Genomic DNA, 20,461 nt, shown 5'->3' on the forward strand with positions numbered 1-20,461 from the left:
TATATTAAATGTTATGATATATATTAAATGGTCTTAAACTGTGAACTTCAAGTTCACATGGCATAAATGTCATCTTTGATATAGGGAGAGCAACTAAGAACAGAATAGGGAGGAAGAGCATGAGAAGAAGATCACCATTAAACAGGGTCGAGAATGGGGAGGGAAAGAGAGATAGAAGGGAAATTGCATGGTAAAGGAAGGAGACCCTCATTGTTATACAAAATTACATATAAGAGGAGTGAGGGGAAAGGGGAAAAAAATGAATTAGAGAGAAAAATGAATGAGAGAGAAATGAATTACAGTAGATGGGGTAGAGAGAGAAGATGGGAGGAGAGGGGAGGGGAGGGAAGGGGGGATAGTAGAGGATAGGAAGGGCAGCAGAATACAACAGACACTAGTATGGCAGTATGTAAAAAAGTGGATGTGGAACCGATGTGAATGTATATGGGGTAAAAATGGGAGTTCATAATCTGCTTGAATCAAATGTATGAAATATGATATGTCAAGAGCTTTGTAATGTTTTGAACAACTAATAATAAAAAAAAGTTCACATGGCATGTGTTTAGTATGTAGAAAAGATTGTCTTCTGTATCACAATGAATTCCCTTATAAACATTATCTCTTTAAAAACTTCGCCAGATATGAGGGCACACTTGTGCAATCCAAAGTGCCCAAATTTGAAGCCAGCCTGGGCACCTTAGCAAAATAAAACAAGAAAATCTATCTCAAAATAAGAAAAAAAGGGGGTGGGGTGGGCGTTTCTAGGTACATAGCTAACTGATAGAGCACTTCCCTAGCATGCCTAAAACCCTGGATTTGATCCCCAACATCCAAAAAAAAAAACACATAAATATCAATAAATATATATATATATCTCTGTTAGGCTTAAGTTTTATCTTGAGTTAGATAATTTTTTTTTGTTTTTGTTCTTTAATTGTTCTGAGAAGAGGTCTGTTAGTTGTCCAAACTAATCTCAAATTCCTGGGCTTAAGTAATCTTCCTTCCTGAGCCTCCCAAGTGCTGGGGCAATAGACATGCAGCTCTGTGCTAGCTAATTTTTTATTTTTAGATTTTTTCATGAGAATGCATTAGTAAACACTTGACTTAGAAGATTGATTGGGGTCACAATAGTTTCAGCCATTAAAACACTCCCCAGGGTGAAAAACCTACCTTGCACTGTTTTCTACGCAGGATATCTTATTTTAATCAGCAGTTACAAATATGAATTCTGTTTAATTGCTCTTCCAAGCCATACTTTAGTCATGGAGTTGGATGATAGCTGTAAATATTTGCCCCACAGTAGTGTCCTATTTAATGTCATATTTTTACTAACAGGCTCGTGAAGCTGTGGAAATGCGTGCCCAAGTAGAGCGAAAGATGGCTCAAAAAGAAAAGGAGAAACATGAAGAGAAACTTAGAGAAATGGCCCAAAAAGCCAGAGAGAGGAGAGCGGGGATCAAAACTCATGTGGAAAAAGGTACAACATTCTCTTGGTAGAATTCACTTAATGAACAGTATGTATCTCATTTTAGAAAACCTCTTTATTGTCTTTTTGTTTTTTAGTTTATACAAAAGTAATAAGTATATATAAAGAAAACTTCTGATATTTCAGAAATAGTGTAGAAATGGAAAGTAACCTCTACCTTACAAAGCTGAAGCAGCAGAAAAAAAGAGAGTATATTTGAAGGTGAGCCTTTCATGTGGGATTGTATACTAGAATTTTCAGGGGTTTTAAGTCCTGAGCAATATACAATTGGCCCTCTATATCCTCAGAAACCACATCACAGATTGAACCAACTGGCCGAAAATGTTTGGAGGGAAAAAAGAAATAACCTGTAATCTAGAGATGATTGAAAGTATAAAGGAGGACACTAAGTTTTATGCAAATACCACCTCATTTTATATAATAGAATTTAGTATGCATGCATTCAGGTATCCCTGGTGAGTGTTAGAACCAATTCCCAGGAGATATCAAGAGATGGTACTTTAAAAATCACATTATTATTTAGCTAGGCATGTTGGCACACTGCTCTAATCCCAGCTATTGTAGAGAGTAAGGTAGGAGGATCACAAATTCAAGGACAGCTCAGGCAACTTGATAAGACCTTATCTCAAAATAGAATTAAAAAGACTGATGGAGTGATTAGTCTCCATGTACAAGGGCCTGGGGGCAGGAGGGTATTAGTCAAGTGATAGGCGGGTGGGTTATTTTGGTTTTCTGTTTTAGTTTTCTTGAAATTTAGAAGGAGAAATGAGGAAGTCAGCTTGCCCATATGGTAAAATAATTCAGAGTTTTTCTCTCTTACAGGCTAATGTATTTTCTAATCATTAAAAATGCCAGTGCTGCTGGCATGGTGGCACACGCCTGTAATCTTGGGAGGCTAGACAGGAAGATCATGAGTTCAAAGCCAACCTCAACAACTTAGCAAGGTGCTAAGCAATACAGTGAGACTCTGTCTCTAAATAAATACAAAATAGAGCTTGAGATGTGGCTCAGTGGTTGAGTGTCCCTGAGTTCAATCCCCGGTACCCCCCCCCCAAAAAAAAAAAAACTGCCAGTGCTCCCTCTAGTTTTATTTAGTTGTCTCCATTGGTGTATTAATTCTATTGGAGTGGGGTAATTAATTCTGATTAAAGAAAATATGTTAGGGTGATTTTTGCTTCCTTAATAAATCCTGGTCTAAGGGCTGGGGATGTGGCTTAGTGGTAACGCACTTGCCTGGCATGTGTGAGGCACTGGGTTCCATTCTCAGCACTACATACAAATAAAATAAAGGTCTTTCAACAACTGGGGGGGGGGTAAATAAATAAATAAATATTGATCTAGTTCAAGTATTCATTCTTTCATTAATTCAGTTAACATTCTGTGCCTACTATGTGTAGGGTTTTTTTCTAGATGCAAGATTTTTCACTTGACATTGTTTGGGGGTGGGAGGGCAAGCAGTTAATTTCTGCTGAGTGTAGACAGACAAAAAAATTAATCATACAGTAATATTGATAATAATGTAATAAAAGGTAACAACTGCTACAGCCAAAAATAAACTGGGAAGCGGATATAAAAGTACCAGGAGAGGGTTTTCAGACTGGGCCTCCTTCTGAAATGATAACATTGTCACAAAAACTTAAAGATTAAGGAAGTAAGCCATGTGGCTATCTGGGGAAGAGTACTCCAGGTAGAAGGTTATAAAGCAAGTGCAAAGGGCCTGAGTTAGGAGTATGCCTGTGTGCGCAGAGAAGTATGGGGAGACCAGTATGGCTGAGAGTGGTGAGGGAGGAGAGAAATCAGAGATGTCCAGATAGTTAGGACAGGTGGGAAGAATAGTGGCCAGCCAAAATCACATGGTCTTTCAGCCATTGAGAGGACATAGCTTTTACATCAAATGACAAGAAAAACAATTGAAGGGTTTTGAACAGAACAACATTGCCACCTTTATTGAGGTATAATTGACAAATGAAAGTTACACGTATTTAAGTTGTACAGTGTGGTATTTTGGGGGGGTTTTGTTTGTTCATTTTGTTTTGTGAGTCTTGCTATGTTGCCCAGGCTGGGCTGAAGAGATCTTTCCTCTTCAGTCTCTCAAGAAGGTGGGACTAGAAGTGAACTCAGTAATATACCCAGTCTAAATTTTCTAGGCATTGCTTTTTGTTGTTTTGTTTTATTTTGGATTTTGGTGCTAGGGATTGAACCCAGAGCCTTGAACATGCTACTAATTAGCATGTAGTCTACTACTGAACCACACACCCCAATGAATAGATTCATTGGATGAGTAGATTCTGGAGAGCTGATGTACTACATGGTGACAGAATCTATTCATCCAGTTCACCCCAATGTAATGTTCTGATATATGTATACTTCATAAAAGTTTGCCTCTGGGCTGAGGCAGAGGCTGGGGCTCAGTAGTAGAGTGCTCACCTAGCATGTGTGAAGCACTGGGTTCAATTTTCAGCACCAAATATTAATTAATTAATATAAAGGCAAAAAAAAAAAGACTGTTTGCCTCTGTTTAGCTAATTAACCTATCAGTCATCTTGAATAGCCAGGTTTTATTTTTACCTTAAAACTACACACATTTATTACTGTAATGAATTTCAGGGAAGCTAAACTCAAGGTGTTAGCAGTGCTGCTGCTTCCTGAAGGCATTCATTTCCATGCCTTTTCTAGTTTTAGAAGCTCCATGTTCTTTTGCTTATGGCCACTAGCTAGCAATCATGTTGTTCTGATCTCTTCCAATGTCACATCTCCTTCTCTGCCTCTCCTGCTTTCCTCTTTTTTAAAAATTAGATTTTATCTTTCTAAAAAAGTTTTATTGGTACATTTTTATTATACATGATGGTGGGATTCATCATATTCATATATGCATATAATATAATTTCTCCAGTCCCTACCTTTACCTCTCCTGCTTCCTTTCCTATTATATGGTAGTTTTTATAATTTTGGTGAGAACAATTAAAATGTGTCAACAAGTTTCATTTATTTAATGTAGTATTATTAAATACAGTCATCATGTAGTACATTAGCTCTCCAGAATCTATTCATCCAGCATCATTGAAACTTTGTACCCTTTAACCAGCATTTCCTCTAACATATTTCTAAAAGGTTACTCTGGTCACTATGTTAAAAATAGAAAACTATGTCCCAACTACTCATAGAGTAGGCTGAGGAGGAACACAAATTTAACACCAACCTAGACAACTTAGTGAGACCCTGTTTCAAAATAAAAAGGGCTAGGGGCTGGGGTTGTGGCTCAGCGGTAGAGTGCTCGCCTAGCATGTGTGAGGCCCTGGGTTTAATCCTCAGCACCACATATAAATAAATTAAAGAAAGATATTGGGTCCACCTACAACTAATAAATAAATAAATAGGACTAGGAATGTAGCTTAGCAGTAGAGTGCTCTAGGTTCCATCCCTAGTACCAAAAAAAAAAAAAAAGACTATGGCATGGGCATAGGCAGAAGCAGAGAAATTATTTGGAAGGCTATTAATAATAAACTGGTACGAGTTAAAAGAAGGAATCAAGAATGGTGGGATTCATCATATTCATATATGCAAATAATATAATTTCTCCAGTCCCTACCTTTACCTCTCCTGCTTCCTTTCCTATTATATGGTAGTTTTTATATTTTTTTATATATAAAATGTATTTTATATATTTTGGTGCCAGGTACAGTAGCACAAGCCTGTAATCCTAGCAGCTCAAGAGGCTGAGACAGGAGGGTTGTAAGTTCAAAGCCAGCCTCAGCAAGGCCTTAAGCAACTCAGTAAGACCTTTCTCCACATGAAATATTAAAAAGGGCTGGGATAATGACTCAGTCACTACACACCCCTGGGTTTAATCCCTGGTACCAAAGGAAAAAAAATGAATGACTTAACAACTTTTGACCTGAGCAATTGGGAAGGATTAAATTTGCCATTTACTAATACTGGGGAAACTACAAGGGGAACAGGATTGGGAAGGAAAGATTAGGAGTTTGATTGAGGACATCTTAAATTTAAGATGGAGGTGTTAAGCATGCAGTTAATTTTGGGAGTCTAAGTTCAACTGTAGGGAAATAACTAAGGTTGCAAGTAGTAACCCATGTCCCTGAATAATATGAATGACTTAATGAGGTAAGATATAAATGCCTGCCTGTTGTTCTAAATACTTTACCAGCAATTTAGAAGTAAAATTTGTTAGACAATGGATGTAGTTCAATAGAGTACCTAACAGTCACAAGGCCTTGGGTTTAGTCCTGTGCACTGCAATAAAAGAAAGAAAATTTACTTTATCTTAAGTTGTCTCAAATGATTAAAAATAAAAAAATAAATAAAAAACAGAATGGTTCTTGAGATAATACCTTGCACCCTATCAGATCACAATGGAATGAAATTAGAAGTCAATGATAAAATAAAAAATAGGAGCCACTGTAACACCTGGAAACTAAATAACATGCTATTGAATGATGAATGGATAGTAGAAGAAATCAGGGATGAAATTAAAAAAAATACTTAGAGTGTGGGAATGGTGATAGTTTCTGTCTCACAGCAGGAGATGACCTGCCCTAGGGACTTCCTGTGCAAAGGTGCAGGTCAAGACTGCCCAGTTGCTATGGTAACTCCTTGCTTAAAGGAGGTTCTATGTAAGACACAGGATTGTCAGTCTTCACTCTGAGTTCAGACACCAGCTGCTAGACCTAGAGAATTATGAGCACCCGTAGATAATTGTAATTGTCTTCATCCTTCAACCTGCCTGCTTTGAAGAAACTTTCTCACAGAAAACCCTTTTGATGATAAAACTTATATATTAAACATGCTGAACTAACTCTAGGTCATTGCTCCTCCATCAGAGGTTGATGTCCCACTTGGTCCCAGCTTTCTCTCTTTAAAAAAAAAAAATGTTCTACACAAAAAGAAAGTATGGGGGCTGGGGATATACTACTCAGTTGGTGGAGTGCTTGCCTTGCATGCACAAGGCCCTGGGTTCAATTCCCAGCACCACAAAAGAAAGTAAGTATGAGAGATAATGGGCTTATTAGCTAAACTGATTTAGTTATTTTGCATTATAAGCATATGAAAACATCATACTGTATCCCATAAATATATACAATTATTATTTGCCAATTAAAAGAAAGGAAGAGTCTGTTGCCAGATATTAGTAGTTAATATTTATTGTACTTAATTTAAGCAGTATACATGTATTACCTCATACAATCTCTATAGCAACCTTTATGCAATGGTGCTATTATTGTTACTGTTTTACAGAAGAGGAAATTATAGGCCAGAGTTGTTAAGTAACCTGCATAAGGTCACATTGTTAATTTTATCATGTAGAAACAGGATTTGATGACATAGGTACAGTAGGAATAAAGATGGCAGCAAAAGGTTCCTTGTTTATTAGAATCTTTCAAAATATAAGGAAAAATTTATGCATAATTCTTTTTTCCTGACAATGAAATTTTCAAACATCCAAAAAAATTGAAAGCACTGTGTGATGAACGCTCATATCCACCCACCTAGATTTTATATTGGATATTTTTAATAATTACCATCTCTAAATTTGCTTTGTCACATATATACTCATGTTTCTGTCCATTTATCAGTCCAATGTACTACTGTACATGAAGACAATGTACATGAAGACAACAGTGCTATATACTTCAGTATACAGAATTCACATTCAAAAAGTTCTTATACAGCTCAGTGTGATGGCACAATCCTGCAATCCCAGCTACTCAGAAGGCTGAGGCAGAAGGATTGTAAGTTCAGGACCAGTTTGAGCAATTTAATCAAAACTCTGTCTCAAAGACATGGGCACACCTTAGTAATAGAGCACCCCTAGGTCTGATCCCCTACACCTCAAAACCAAACAAAAATTAAACTAATACTGTTTATTAGATTTAAATTAATTGCAGGTAAGGTTAAAAAGGCTGAATGAATGTGACTACAAAGAAGTACATGGAATTTTCTCTAAAGTTAAAGAATATTCTTGTATTTAAAATATTAATGAATAATACAGTAATGAAGTGATTTTCAACTGTGTCCACACAGAGGATGGGGAGGCACGTGAGAGAGATGAAATCCGTCACGATAGACGAAAAGAAAGACAGCATGACCGGAATCTTTCTAGGGCAGCTCCTGATAAGAGGTATGTGTTATTTGATGTACATACAAATTATTAAGAGGTCCTTTTTATATTAACTTTTGGAACAGAGTTTTACTCCATTGGTAGCAGTTTTGCTTTTTCTCCCTTTTATTTTCAGTTTGATAATAAATTGGCACCTAATTTTCTTATGCTTAATGGTTTTGTCTTAGCAGAATTGACTATCCCTAGAATTAGTCCTTTCTTCCATCACTTTATAAGGTCAATTAGAATTAAGAATGGGAGCTGTGTGCATGCCTGTGATCCCAGCAACTCTGGAGGCTGAGGCAGGAAGATTTCGAGTTGTGAGCCTGCCACAGCAAAAAAACAAGATGCTAAGCAACTCAGGAGACCCTGACTCTTGGTCAAGTGCCCCTGATGCAATACCCAGTACCCCGCCCTCCCCCCAAAAAAGACTGGAGTGTATGGAATGTGGATAAAGGAATTTAGATCAAGATTGTGAAAAGGAAGTAGTGAATGAGACTGCTCTGATCTGTTATTTTTCTATTTCAAATGGTGAGACAAATTATTTGCCTATGTTTTTAGACAGGAAATAAACTACCATACCTTTATTGACATCCTTTCATAATGCAGAGTGCTGTATCCAATACAGGGTATGGGGGGCAGTGGGGGTTAGTTTTGAAAGAAGTAAAAATTTGAGCAGCTTATTTGGGAAAATTTTAAAAGCATTCTTAAGTTACAAAATGTATAAAACAAATAAGTACATATGTGGGGACATAAAGTAGAAATTGTAGTTCACAGATACTGAGGAGCACAATTGCTAAAAAGTCAAGGAAAGCTACAATACAAAAGTGAAATTCTGAGTGTTGTTCAAATGTAAATGTAAAACATTTTCCTCTCAACCAACTTCCATACTCTATACTCTGATCATCCTAGGAGCTGATGCAATCCGTTTTTTAAGTCATATCTTAAATCACATCTGTTGGTGTTGGTTATTGTTTTTTTTTTTTTTTTTTTTAGAGAGAGAGAGAGAGAGAGAATTTTTTAATATTTATTTTTCAGTTTTCGGCAGACACAACATCTTTGTTGGTATGTGGTGCTGAGGATCGAACCCAGGCCGCACGCATGCCAGGCGAGCGCGCTACCACTTGAGCCACATCCCCAGCCCTGGTGTTGGTTATTGTTGAAGTGGCATATTTCATCTCCCTTGATAAGTGTAGTCATGGAAAAGCAAAGAATCTGAATTCAGTGTTGTGGGTAAATCTACAAATTAGAAGAAAGAGGAATTAAATGTGAAAGTTTTCAATTAATGACACTCTTCGTTAGAACTTTCTAAGTTGTAAAGATTAAAATGGTTTTGTAGATAAATTGAGCCCTTAAAACCGGTAAAGTGACTGAAAATTGGTAACATAGAAAAGCCATAAATAAATTGGGTTGGGGATGTGGCTCAATCGGTAGCGAGCTCGCCTGGCATGCTCGGGGCGCTGGGTTCGATCCTCAGCACTACATTACAAAAAAAAAAAGATGTTGTGTCCACCGCAAACTAAAAAAATTAATAAATATTAAAAAATGTTTTCTCTTTAAAAAACAAAAGGCCATAAATTTGTGACTGGATGAAAAGCACATTGTCTATGGAAATAATTAGACCTGAACATTTAGTAAAATTAGTGATGACAGTTACCATGGTTTCATTCCAATGTAGAGTGTGTACGTACTAAAATAAAATGGTAGAGGAATTAAATTAAGCCGAATATTAAAAATTCAGAGTGATCATTGACATGTTTTCCTCAAATTAGTAGGATAAAATTATAGAATGTGGTTAAGCAAAAGAAGTGATTGTAGTGTGTGGATGAGGATTCAAATGAGGCGTCACTTAGCATCCACTTCCCAAACCTTTGTCTAATGATAGCAAGTATAGACCAGAGCAGTTTCATAGTTTAGCATGGTTCTATGGTGATTGTTTGTCCATAACAAGAACCAATCTATTGGACGTTTTTTTGAGCTAACAGAAGAGTCCTAATTGTAGAACTCTACCTCCTCTAATTCTGCATCTGAAATGCTATACCAGCTGCCAACCTGATTACACATTATCAGGAAATTTATGTTCACAAGATATAAACATGACATATTCATTTCCTTTGCTTCTGAGATTGGTTGTATTTAAATTGAATATATTCAACTTGTCTGTAAAGAGTGTTCAGTTAATTATATTGTGTTTCAAATAGGTCAAAGCTGCAGAGAAATGAAAATCGAGATATCAGTGAAGTCATTGCTCTTGGTGTGCCCAATCCTCGGAATTCCAATGAAGTGCAGTATGACCAAAGGCTTTTCAACCAATCCAAGGTACAAGGAGTTTAGAAACAGCATGGTTTGTGTGTTGACATGAATACCTATCCTTAGGGAAAAGAAAATTTAACATGTCTTTGATTTGGATTGCCAAAATTTGGCCAATGTGGTGGCAAAAAATTGGATGTTGTTACTTAAGAGACAAGATGAAACATTTCTGATTGTGACCTCTTAAATTTGAATACAATTCAATAGAAAATGAAAATGAAAATGAAAGAAATAGGGTGATAAGAAATTAGGTGGTTCTGGTGTATGGATTTTTTTAAAATTATATATATAATTTTTAGTTGGACACAATACCTTTATATATTTTTATGTGGTACTGAGGATCAAACCCAGCACCTTGCACGTGCTAGGCAAGCGCCCTACTGCTGAGCCACTACCCCAGCCCTGTTGTATTTACCTTGTATTTGTAAACTAGAGCCAGTGTTCTATAAAACTACCTTAGTTCTTTTGATCTGTGGATTTTTTTTTTTTTTTAAGCTACAGAAACATTTCAACTAGAGAGCTTTTAAAAATGAACCTTGAAAACTGGACTAAAGTACCAGACTGATGGTCAGAAAATCTAATTTCTAGTTCTGGAGGTCATTAACCAACTAGGACACTATTTCTGTTCCTTTGTGGTACTGGACCTTATGTATGTTAAGCAAACACTGTGACACTGAGCTACGAATCCAGACACACTCTATTTTAATTCACCTAATGTTGATTAGTAACTATGCATATGTTAAGTGAGATCAAAAATAGATGTGCCTTTCCCTTCAAGGACTCCATAGTCTACGGGAGAAAGCAGCAGACAAGTGCCTACACACACACGTGGGTGTTTGTATATAATGACAAGCAATGCCTCAGCTTCCAGAGTAGTGGGGACTACAGGTGTGTGCTACCACACCTGGCTCACAGGGTTTTTTGTTGTTTTAAGCATTGAGATAATATAACTAAAAGACTTAGGAAAATGCCTGCAGTACGAAAAGCACTTGACAAATTATTACAATTATTTTAGAAGAACTTACTTAAATGTTTTCTGATCTACCTAAAACCTCCAAGTCATAATTAGCTTTGTCCTTCTACATCCCAGTTGAACTAACACTTCTATATTTGTAACCACACACTTGGTGGTGGTGCTTTCCAATAATCACCTACTCACGAGGCTGAAGTAAGTGGATTGCAAGTTTGAGGATAGCCTGGGCAATTTAGGGAGATGCTACTTCAAATAAAAAGGGCTGGGAATGTAGCTCCGTGGTATAGCAATTACCTAGCGTATGTGTGAAGTCGAGGGTTCAATCCCCACTATCACCAAAAAACAAAACCATGTGAAGTCATTTAGCTAATAAATGATGTGATTAAAATTGAAAATTGAATGTCTTGACCCCAAAGATTTGTTCTTAACCACTGTATACAATGACTGTTTATCAGCCTGAAAAGGGAGGTTGTTTTGAAGGTTTCACTTAAGTATTTTCAAGACTCACCTATTATAAGCTTAGGCTGAAAGCATTTAAAAATTGTTAGGAAAATATTTTTCTTGTTGATTTCAGATGTTAATTGAGGACCTTGTGTTATAAAAGTGAAATTCTCAGGTTAGGGATATAACATTCTTTACTCTAAATGGCATCAAAGACCTATTTTATCATTCTTTCATCTTCTTGCCACCATGTAGATACAAATTAAAGTTTTTGAGTACTTGCTTATAGAAAGAAACATCCCTTTTTTTTATATTTATTTTTTAGTTCTAGGTGGATACAATATCTTTATGTAGTGCTGAGGATCAAACCCAGTGCCTCATGGGTGCTAGGCGAGCACTCTACCACTTGAGCCACAACCCCAGCCCCAAGCATCCCAGTTTTAATGACTGCTTTGTTAGTTACAACTTGAATTCCTTTGTCTCCAGGGAAGGACCAAAACATCATATGAACAAGTTTATGTATTTGGGATTTTTTTTAATGAAGACCTTTTTTTAATTTGAAGTTAAGATTTTTGAAATGAGAGCTATAAATGAGCATTTATTACTCATAAGTGTAATCAGATTGTTTTTAATAAAATATATTTTCATTCATTTTCCCACAGGGTATGGACAGTGGATTCGCAGGTGGAGAAGATGAAATTTACAATGTGTATGATCAAGCCTGGAGAGGTGGTAAAGATATGGCCCAGAGTATTTATAGACCCAGTAAAAATCTGGACAAAGACATGTATGGTGATGACCTAGAAGCCAGGATAAAGACCAACAGGTACCAAGGCAGACAATTCAATTTTCGTGTTTACACCCATGAAATAAGTGGAGGTTCATAGTCCCTTCTGTTTTTCCCTAGATTTGTTCCCGACAAGGAGTTTTCTGGTTCAGACCGTAGACAGAGAGGCCGAGAAGGACCAGTTCAGTTTGAAGAAGATCCTTTTGGTTTGGACAAGTTTTTGGAAGAAGCCAAACAGCATGGTGGCTCTAAAAGACCCTCAGATAGCAGCCGCCCCAAGGAACATGAACATGAAGGCAAGAAGAGGAGGAAGGAGTAGACATACCTCTCTTCAAAGTGAATGAACTATTACACATAACCCTAATGATGCAAGTCATGGGGGAACACTTTGTAAATGGTCGGGATAAAAACCAAACCTGGGTATCAGATCCCAGTGCTACTTTTTACTTCGGGCGATGAGGGGACTAAAAATTCTACTTTGAATTATTTAGCTTTTTTAAAACAGTGGGTTGTGTTTGTGCTTCTCCCTCCTTTTAGCACCTGCAGAACGTACAGCCCACACAGAATTAAGACCATTTTGTGTGACACTAGTAGTGGGGGGTAATGTTTTACATAAGAACTACTTATGAATAAGGTTACCCCAACCATGATGAGGAGGATGTTCACATATTAGGACTATGCCACCAAATGAATTTTGCCCCTATTGTGCTATTTTACTTTGGAGTGGGGAAAATAAGGTCTTGCTTAGTACAACTATTTGTTAGAAATAAAAACATTTAGACAAAATTCTCAGTTAAATTTATTTAATTGGAAATAATCAGAAATCTTTTTCTTCATCAGATGTTTGGTCACCTTGCAACATTTTTCGTCTTTGAGCTTGAATGTAGACCTAAAAAATCAAATTAGCACTGTAAGAAAAGGCAATATGTGCAAAAAAATTAAAACTTTAGCAAGTTCCATTTTATAAGAATGCCTTACTAAGGACTGAGCACCAGTGACTCAAGCAGTTATTTGTACCTTGTTGTTGGGAGACTACCTGAACTTTAAAATGGTAAATAAATTTGACTCGATATCTTATAATAAGTAGAGGAGTCAGGATTTCAGCCCTAGTTTTGCTCAATTTGAATGTGCACTCATGTTTCCACTGCTGGTATTATTTATACCTTGCTAACCATTAAAGATCTTCTCACTGAAAGTATACCTCAGTGGTAGAGCACATGCTTAGCATGTGTTAGGCTCTGGATTCAATCCCTAGCACTAAAAATTAAAGGGTCCTCCTATTTCTCCACACTTTTTAGAAAGGAACACTCTACCACTACCACTCTTAACAAGTATAGAGAAGGTTTTCAGACCTAAATTTCCCAAAATTCCTGTCATTCCACACTTCTGGCTTATTAAGTAATACATGGAAAGCTCATAATAAAGAAGCATTTACCTTTACTCCATCAATAATATGATTTTCCTGTTGTATTGCATTCTGAAGTTCTTCTTCTGATGAAAAATGAATCCAACCCATACCTCTGTGAAAGCCAGTCTCTTTGTCCTGAAAAATTTTAATAACAAAGGTAAAGATTAATCATTAACTTAAAATTTCCATTTGTCAAAGCCAGATTACAGACAAATGTCAACTTGCTTTACTATATATTACCTTCCTGAAGAATATATACCAGTGTCAAAATTCTGCTTTTTTAACTGTCACTGGAGAAATAAGGATAATGAGGTTTATGCATTATTCTAGAAGCAGACCACAGTAACAGCCAAGGGAAACTGATTACTACAGTACTCAGACTAACCCCCTCTTTCCTAGGGACTAGAAATAAGCCCCAAAACCTAGCTGCATCTGACATTTCTGAAACAAATCAACCTCATTCACCACTACTACACTTTCATCACATGTTCCTAACAAAAGACAGGAAAGTAAAATATTACCTTTACATAGCTAGACTAAGTATGAATGATGTGGAAAATAGAGTCTTGTGCTTGGAGGCACACTGCTGTGTCCCTTTAGCCATCCATTAAAGGACAGGCTGGGGAAGATGATCATTTGGTTCTCAATCTTGCTAAAAGTTATGTTGTGTTTTGTGGAAGACCAACCTTGCACGTGACTGGGTCACACTCCCAGGCTGGGTGCTGAGACACTCAGTCACAGAAATGTGGCAGAGCTTTCCCCACCCTTCTTGGGTTCAAGGGTCAGTGTCTCCTGCATGGGTGTCTTGCTACAGCCCCATGGGTGAAGCTATGCTCACCTGTTCCTTTGTAATATAACCCCTTGCCCTGTTTAGGATAGAATCTTCCATGGAAGTGCCTTGTGTGTGTCCCCTTCTCTTACTGTGCCCTTGGGTGTGGCCTACCCAGGTGTCAGTCAACCTGCTGACAGTGGACATCATGAAAATAGACTCAGCCCCCTGAAACCTGACACCTTGCCTCATTTGAATAGCTTTTCCTCAATAAAAGGGGTGAGCTCCTGCAGCTCGCTCTCTTCCTGTGGACACTTAAGGTCAGAGGAGTCATCACAGCGACCCCAAAGAAAAAGGTATTTGTGTCTCTTATGTGGTTATTTCGTGCAGCCCAATTAGCCCAGTTTAACTGGAGTGACTTCCTGAGCCTTTTAGACGCAAGTACAGAAACCCAGCAGTGTTTTACCAAAAAAGGCAAAAGACTTAGATATTGCTCCTGTTCTTCCGAGTATTAACCAAGAATGCAGGAAAAGTTTCTGGTGATTTCCCAGTCATCTCATCATTTACTTTCCTACCTGTGATAGATGCCTCCATTGGATTGACCCATTTCCACAAGTAAAGGCATTTAAAGAAAAAAAAAAGTGAGTGTTTTAAATTTTAGATAATATATTCCTAAAAAAGAAACCAGGATTTCCAACTTGCATACAATAAATTTAACTTGAATTAATTTTTTCCTGTTATATTTTGTTTAGTGTTTTACCAAGAATCAAAGCCTTTTTATAAGATCTGTTCATCCTGGGTCCTAAATTCATTTTTAGTGGCAACCAAGAAAAATCTATTCACTTTTATTAGAAGAAACGTTTGTAAATGACTTTTAAAAATTTAGTTTTTAAACATAGAAAGCTATACATTCATGTCTGTAATCCATGTTTCAACTATGAAATTCCATTATATCAATGACTTTATCTAGTCAGTCTCACTGATAAACATTTAAATTTTTTAGTTGATTATTGCTTTGAACGTTTTTGAACATATATTTTTATAGGATAAACTCCTACAAATAGAATTGTTAAAGCATATACAAACCCTCTTTTTTTTTTTTTTTTTGTAATACCTTTATTTATTTTTATGTGGTGCTAAGGATCCAACCCAGTGCCTCACGCATGCTAGGCAAGCCTTCTACCACTGAGCTACAACCTAAGCCCCCAAATTCTTAATTTTGGTATTTTGCCAAACTAGACTTCAGAACTGAAGGTAACAGTTAAATTTCTCAATGAAATTGAGTGCCAGTTTCCCTACACTTTAACTAACACTAGATATGAGAAAATCTGTCAAGATTTTTGGAAGCTAAATAACATTAAACCAAGAGTTAAGAATTTAAATTTATTTAGGATGATATTTTACCATGGCTGTTTCAGTGTCATGAAATGTTACTGTGTGTAAACTCAAATCACACACACACATACCCCACCGCAAAAACCCAGTAATTGTAGAAAATTACAGACTAGGATAAAGCAGAAAAAATTTACAGAATGATTTTTAGATCCTCATGAGAAAGCAAATGAAATGTAATTAACAAAAGTACTGTTTCATGGGTTAGAAATACTAAAACTAAATGGCATTCAATAAAATTTAAAATAGACACTACAAATTCTAAAATATTATCCTTTACTTCCTGAAGTCATTATAATGGTTTAGGGAGCAGATTTCTGAAGATGGAACCCATATCTCCATGCACCCTTTTCCCGTATAACCCCCCTTCTTGGAGTGTAGGCAGGATCTGTAACTTTTTTCTCAACAAAAGAATAAAGTAAGGATGATAGGCTGCCATGCCTTGTTCTGACAGTGAAGGCACTGTCACTCCGGTGATTAGGTTATATGTAAGATTTCTATATTAACAGATTGGAGAAACTCCCTTGCTGGCTTTGAAGAAGAAAGCTGCCATGCTGTAAAACAGACTACAAAGTAGGTGACCAGAAATTACAGACAGTCCTTAGGAAGTGAGAGCAGCTCCCAGCTAAAACCCAAGAAAACAGGGACCTTCATCCTATAGTTGAAAGATGAATTTTACCAAAAACTTCAGGGAGCTTGAAAGTCAGTCTTCCCCTGAGACTCTAATGGAGCACACTGAAGCCCCAGTGGATAGGATTGTCATGCACAATCCTGAGCAGAGGGAGGATCAGCTCCTCTGTGCCCAGTTGTCAGATCACCTGTTTTTTATAGACATTAAGTTTGTGGTAGTTTGTTATGCAACAATAAAAAACTACTACAAATACCTAAAGTTTTGTTGTTTTGTTGTTTAATCAATAATACCCATAACTTTATCAGTAAAGACTAAACAGCTTCCTTTTTTTTTTTTTTTGGTACTAGGGATTTCTACCACTGAACTATAACCCCAGCCCTTTTATTTTGACAAGGCCTTGCTAAATTGCAGTCCCCCTGTCTCACCATCCCAAGTCATTAAGATGACAGGTGTGTGTGTGCCACTGCACCTGGATTCATTATTAATATATGCTTTCATTTTTAAAAAAGCAAGAATTAGGATAATACTAGGACTGCACACATGCTAGGCAAGCCTCTACTTCTGAGCTACACCCTCCAGACCCCAACAGTTAAGATAATACTCACAAAAGGTACAGTGCACTTTCGTATATGACCAAACTGAGAAAAGTGTTCTCTCAGCTCACCTGTACAAGAGGAGAAAATATATTAAAAATATTTAATACATTTCTTAGCCTTAAGATTTCAACAAGCAGCTACAGGACTAACCAAATTGCCATAATGTACCAGATTTGAAGGTGGGTTGGGGACATGCTGGGCTGGCTATAGTCTCCATATGCAGCAAATACTAAGTATTTTCATCATACCAGATACCATACTAGGTATGTGAATTATAATCCCTGTGAGTAGATCACACAGAAGATGAAAATCAATTACAATCCAGAGTGTTGCCAGCTATATTAGAGGTCTCCAAACAAAATCCCAATTTATTGGTCTTTCATAACTTAAAGTTTATACTAGGCTAAATAATTGGTGCTTGAAAATATGTTTTGTTGACCTCATCGACCTTTCCTGCCTTATTTCCCACTGTTGGCCCACAGTTCTCTCTCTAGCACAGCAAACGGAATTCTCTATATCCTAACCTGTGGATTCCCATTTTTGCACATGTTGTTCTCTTCCCTTGATATGTCTCTAATCCTGTCTCCTTCCTAAGTTATAACTATCCTTCCAAACTCAAGCCAAATACATCTACTGAGTATTATTTTATGGGGCTCCTACTGCCACACAGGAAAAGTACTAGCCCTGGGGAACCTCAAAAATTTATAGCATGTAACTGTATTAATTTGTTGCAGTGCTAGGGATTGAACCCAAGGCAAGCACTCTACCAGTAAGCCACAACCCCAGCCCTAAAATGTACTACCTTAAAGATGGAAAACTACATGACCACTTTTTCTTCTGAACTACAGTAGTTGTATTTTGCTGGTTTGAATTTTATATTATCTACTTATATATCTTTTAGTTCATCTAAATTTGATTGGTTCAACTCCCTATATTTATGTTTGTAAGTCTTCTCAGCCCTACCACTACTCGTATACAAGAGTAGAAACCACTAGTTTGCAGTGTAAGATACATAGTAGGGCTTCAATAAGTAAACAAATAATCCTTCAACAATTCACAAAAGCTAAATTCCTATAGGTCCCTAATAGTTGGTCAACCCAGCAGGAAAGATCAGATCACAGAACATGATGCTAACAAAGCAAAACCGTGTTAAACATGTATGTTTTACACCATCTATTATAAGTTCTAGAAAACACTTCCAAAATATTATGGTTTGGGTCATAAATGTCCCCAAAGCCCTCATGTTGAAGGCCTGGTTCCCAGTCTGTGGGATACTGGGAGATGGGGGAACTTTCAGAAGGTGGAGCCTCATGTACAAAAGTTAGATCACTGGGGGTGTGCCCTTAAAGGGATCCTCTCTCTGCATCCCATTGGCCATGAGGTGAACAGCCCTCCTCTGCCACACACCACCCACATGCATGATATACTATGCTGCAACAGGCCCAAAAAACAGGGTAAGCAACCTCGGACTGAAACCTAAACCTAAAAAGAGGTAAAAATAAACCCTCCCTCCTTCGAGTTGTTTATTTCAGGAATTTCTTCACAGCAACTTAAAAAAAAAAAAAAAAAAAAACTCTGGATGGAAACCTTTTTACCTAATCACTTATAATTATTCAGGGAAAACAGCTATAAGTATCAAAAACAATGCCTTTAACCTAACAGATAAATGTTAAATATTGGCTGAGTTAGCAAGTGAACTGAGAAAAAGTATTTCAAAGTTGTGATTATGGAGCTTTAAAAGTTCTAGCCAGGCGAAGTGCAGTAGTGCTCGACAGTAATCCCAGCGGTAATCCCAGCGGCTCAGGAAGCTGAGGCAGGAGGATCAAGAGTTCAAAGCTAGCCTCAGCAATTTAATAGGCCCTAAGCAATCAGTGAGACCCAGTCTCTAAATAAAATATGAAAAAAAAAGCTAGGGATGTGTCTCAGTGGTTAAGTGCCCCTGTATTCCTCAATACCTACCCCACAAAAAGTTTTAGACTAGCCATTTTGGTATAGAAACTTGCAACTACTAGATGCTGGTGAAAACCTTCAGCCTTTTTCAGAAAGCATAAAAGAAACTTTATTTGGTTTGGTCTTTACCATGCACATACTGAAAGACGGGGCACAAACCAAACTCTCCTCTGAGCCACCAAAACTAAGAAAAATAGCCAGGTCCAATGGTGCATATCTGTAATCCCAGATACTCAGGAGGCTGAGGTAGGAAGTTATTAAGTTCCAGGCCAGCCTGGCAATTAAGGGAGACCCTGTCTCAAAATAAAAAGGGGTTGAGGGGTTGCTGAGTGGTAGTACCCCTGGATTCAATCCCCAGTGGGGGATGGGGAGGACACTTAAGAAAATTAACCCTGTTCCATCCTTTTATTTAAGGAGACTGGTCTATACATGAGAACATCTATCAAAGTTGATAGTGAATTTTTAAGTTTTAGTAAACATAAAAACCTTAATACTGCAACTGACAAGAGTTCAGAATTTCTCCAACCCTTTATCTCCAGAATAGGCCTCTCTCATGAGCTTCAAATTTAGTAATCATGAAAATATCATTTGTTGAGTACTTTAACAAATCTAAGAAATGTATATATATAAGCTCATTTAATTCTCTTCACAATGCTACCAGGTATTATTGATGCCATTTTTTAGATGATTAAACTAAATTAAAGAGCTGTGAGCCTCTTTCCCATAATTATCTTCAGTTATTCAGGTTTTCTTAACTACTAAATGGCTGAGTTGCAAGTCTGGCTTCAGAGTCCGCTTCTCAATCATAATGTACAACCTCTGTCCAGTACCCTGAAAGCGACCCCACAAGCTTCTAAAATCTCAACTTTCCAACTTTACTCTCCATCTCCTCTCAGCCTCCTCCTTCTAAAATCCAACTACATAACTGCTCTTTCCCTCATTACATAACACCACCACCCGGCTCGCAAGACATCACGAAATTCCACTGATTTTGTTTTCTGAAGACCTAAGTAGATCTGATCCCTTCCCTTTTACCTCTTTCCTCGCTCAGGTTTTCATTTCTGAATTAAATGTAACTGCCTGTTATCTCGTAGCCTGAATTAAATGTAACTGCCTGTTATCTTGCCAGTCAAAACAGTCCCTTCTAAATCATAAATTTCAAAAAGTGACCAAGTAATAAACGTTTCCACCAAATCACTCCAAATTACAGGAGATCATAAATTCGTGCCCTAAAATTTCAGGGGGCATTCCCTAACCTTTTAATTGTGAAGAACACTTCTGTGCACTGGTTTGCCTGGAAGCAAACTTGGCCTTCTAATGCTACCACCACGCTGACTTCAGTGCTCTGCACAATGCAGAGGTTTTGGGGATCGCTTGGACCTTAAAATTCAGCCTCATCCACATCTCCATCACTCACTCGACGCCGCGGTCCAAGGAATTTTTCTGACAAAAGCAACCGTACGACCAACACTCGAACGCAGGGCCACTGCACCTCTCGCCGCCGAGGCTGCCATCTTCAGACTGAAGAACCTTCGTGAGCTGGTGTCGTGACCCCGGAAGAACCTGTCGGAGCCCAAGCAGGAGGATATGCTTCCGGGTCAGA

At 37.5% G+C, this 20,461-nt stretch overlaps 2 protein-coding genes across 2 annotated transcripts in view; one reads left to right on the plus strand and one right to left on the minus strand.

Annotated features, from left to right (window-relative positions):
- Positions 1-12,602, plus strand: part of Snw1 (SNW domain containing 1) — a 36,516-nt gene extending 23,914 nt beyond the window's left edge. The window contains exons 10-14 of the mRNA XM_026401567.2: positions 1,336-1,477; positions 7,526-7,622; positions 9,803-9,920; positions 11,988-12,151; positions 12,233-12,602. Coding sequence (XP_026257352.2) covers positions 1,336-1,477; positions 7,526-7,622; positions 9,803-9,920; positions 11,988-12,151; positions 12,233-12,431 — 720 coding nt within the window. The 3' untranslated portion in view covers positions 12,432-12,602. The remainder of the gene's footprint in view (positions 1-1,335; positions 1,478-7,525; positions 7,623-9,802; positions 9,921-11,987; positions 12,152-12,232) is intronic.
- Positions 12,603-12,898: 296 nt separating this feature from the next.
- Slirp (SRA stem-loop interacting RNA binding protein) lies at positions 12,899-20,402 on the minus strand. Its single transcript, XM_026401574.2, has 4 exons — positions 20,276-20,402; positions 16,918-16,976; positions 13,548-13,655; positions 12,899-13,001 (listed from the first exon to the last, which is right to left on the minus strand). Exons 1-4 carry the CDS (start codon positions 20,370-20,372, stop codon positions 12,930-12,932), a joined length of 336 nt encoding a protein of 111 aa, XP_026257359.1. The 5' UTR covers positions 20,373-20,402; the 3' UTR covers positions 12,899-12,929.
- Between the last annotated feature and the right edge of the window lie 59 nt (positions 20,403-20,461).

The sequence above is a fragment of the Urocitellus parryii genome, chromosome 6, assembly GCF_045843805.1.
Source record: "Urocitellus parryii isolate mUroPar1 chromosome 6, mUroPar1.hap1, whole genome shotgun sequence".
Lineage (NCBI taxonomy): Eukaryota > Metazoa > Chordata > Mammalia > Rodentia > Sciuridae > Urocitellus > Urocitellus parryii.

Bases quoted from the DNA above. Each gene is read 5' to 3' on its own strand.
- Slirp (XM_026401574.2), bottom strand. From the start codon at position 20,372: ATGGCAGCCTCGGCGGCGAGAGGTGCAGTGGCCCTGCGTTCGAGTGTT. The intron at 16,977-20,275 runs GTGAGTGATGGA...CCTCTTGTACAG, and splicing joins TCCTTGGACCGCGGCGTCGA to GTGAGCTGAGAGAACACTTT. The intron at 13,002-13,547 runs GTAAATGCTTCT...TTGATTTTTTAG, and splicing joins ATATTATTGATGGAGTAAAG to GTCTACATTCAAGCTCAAAG.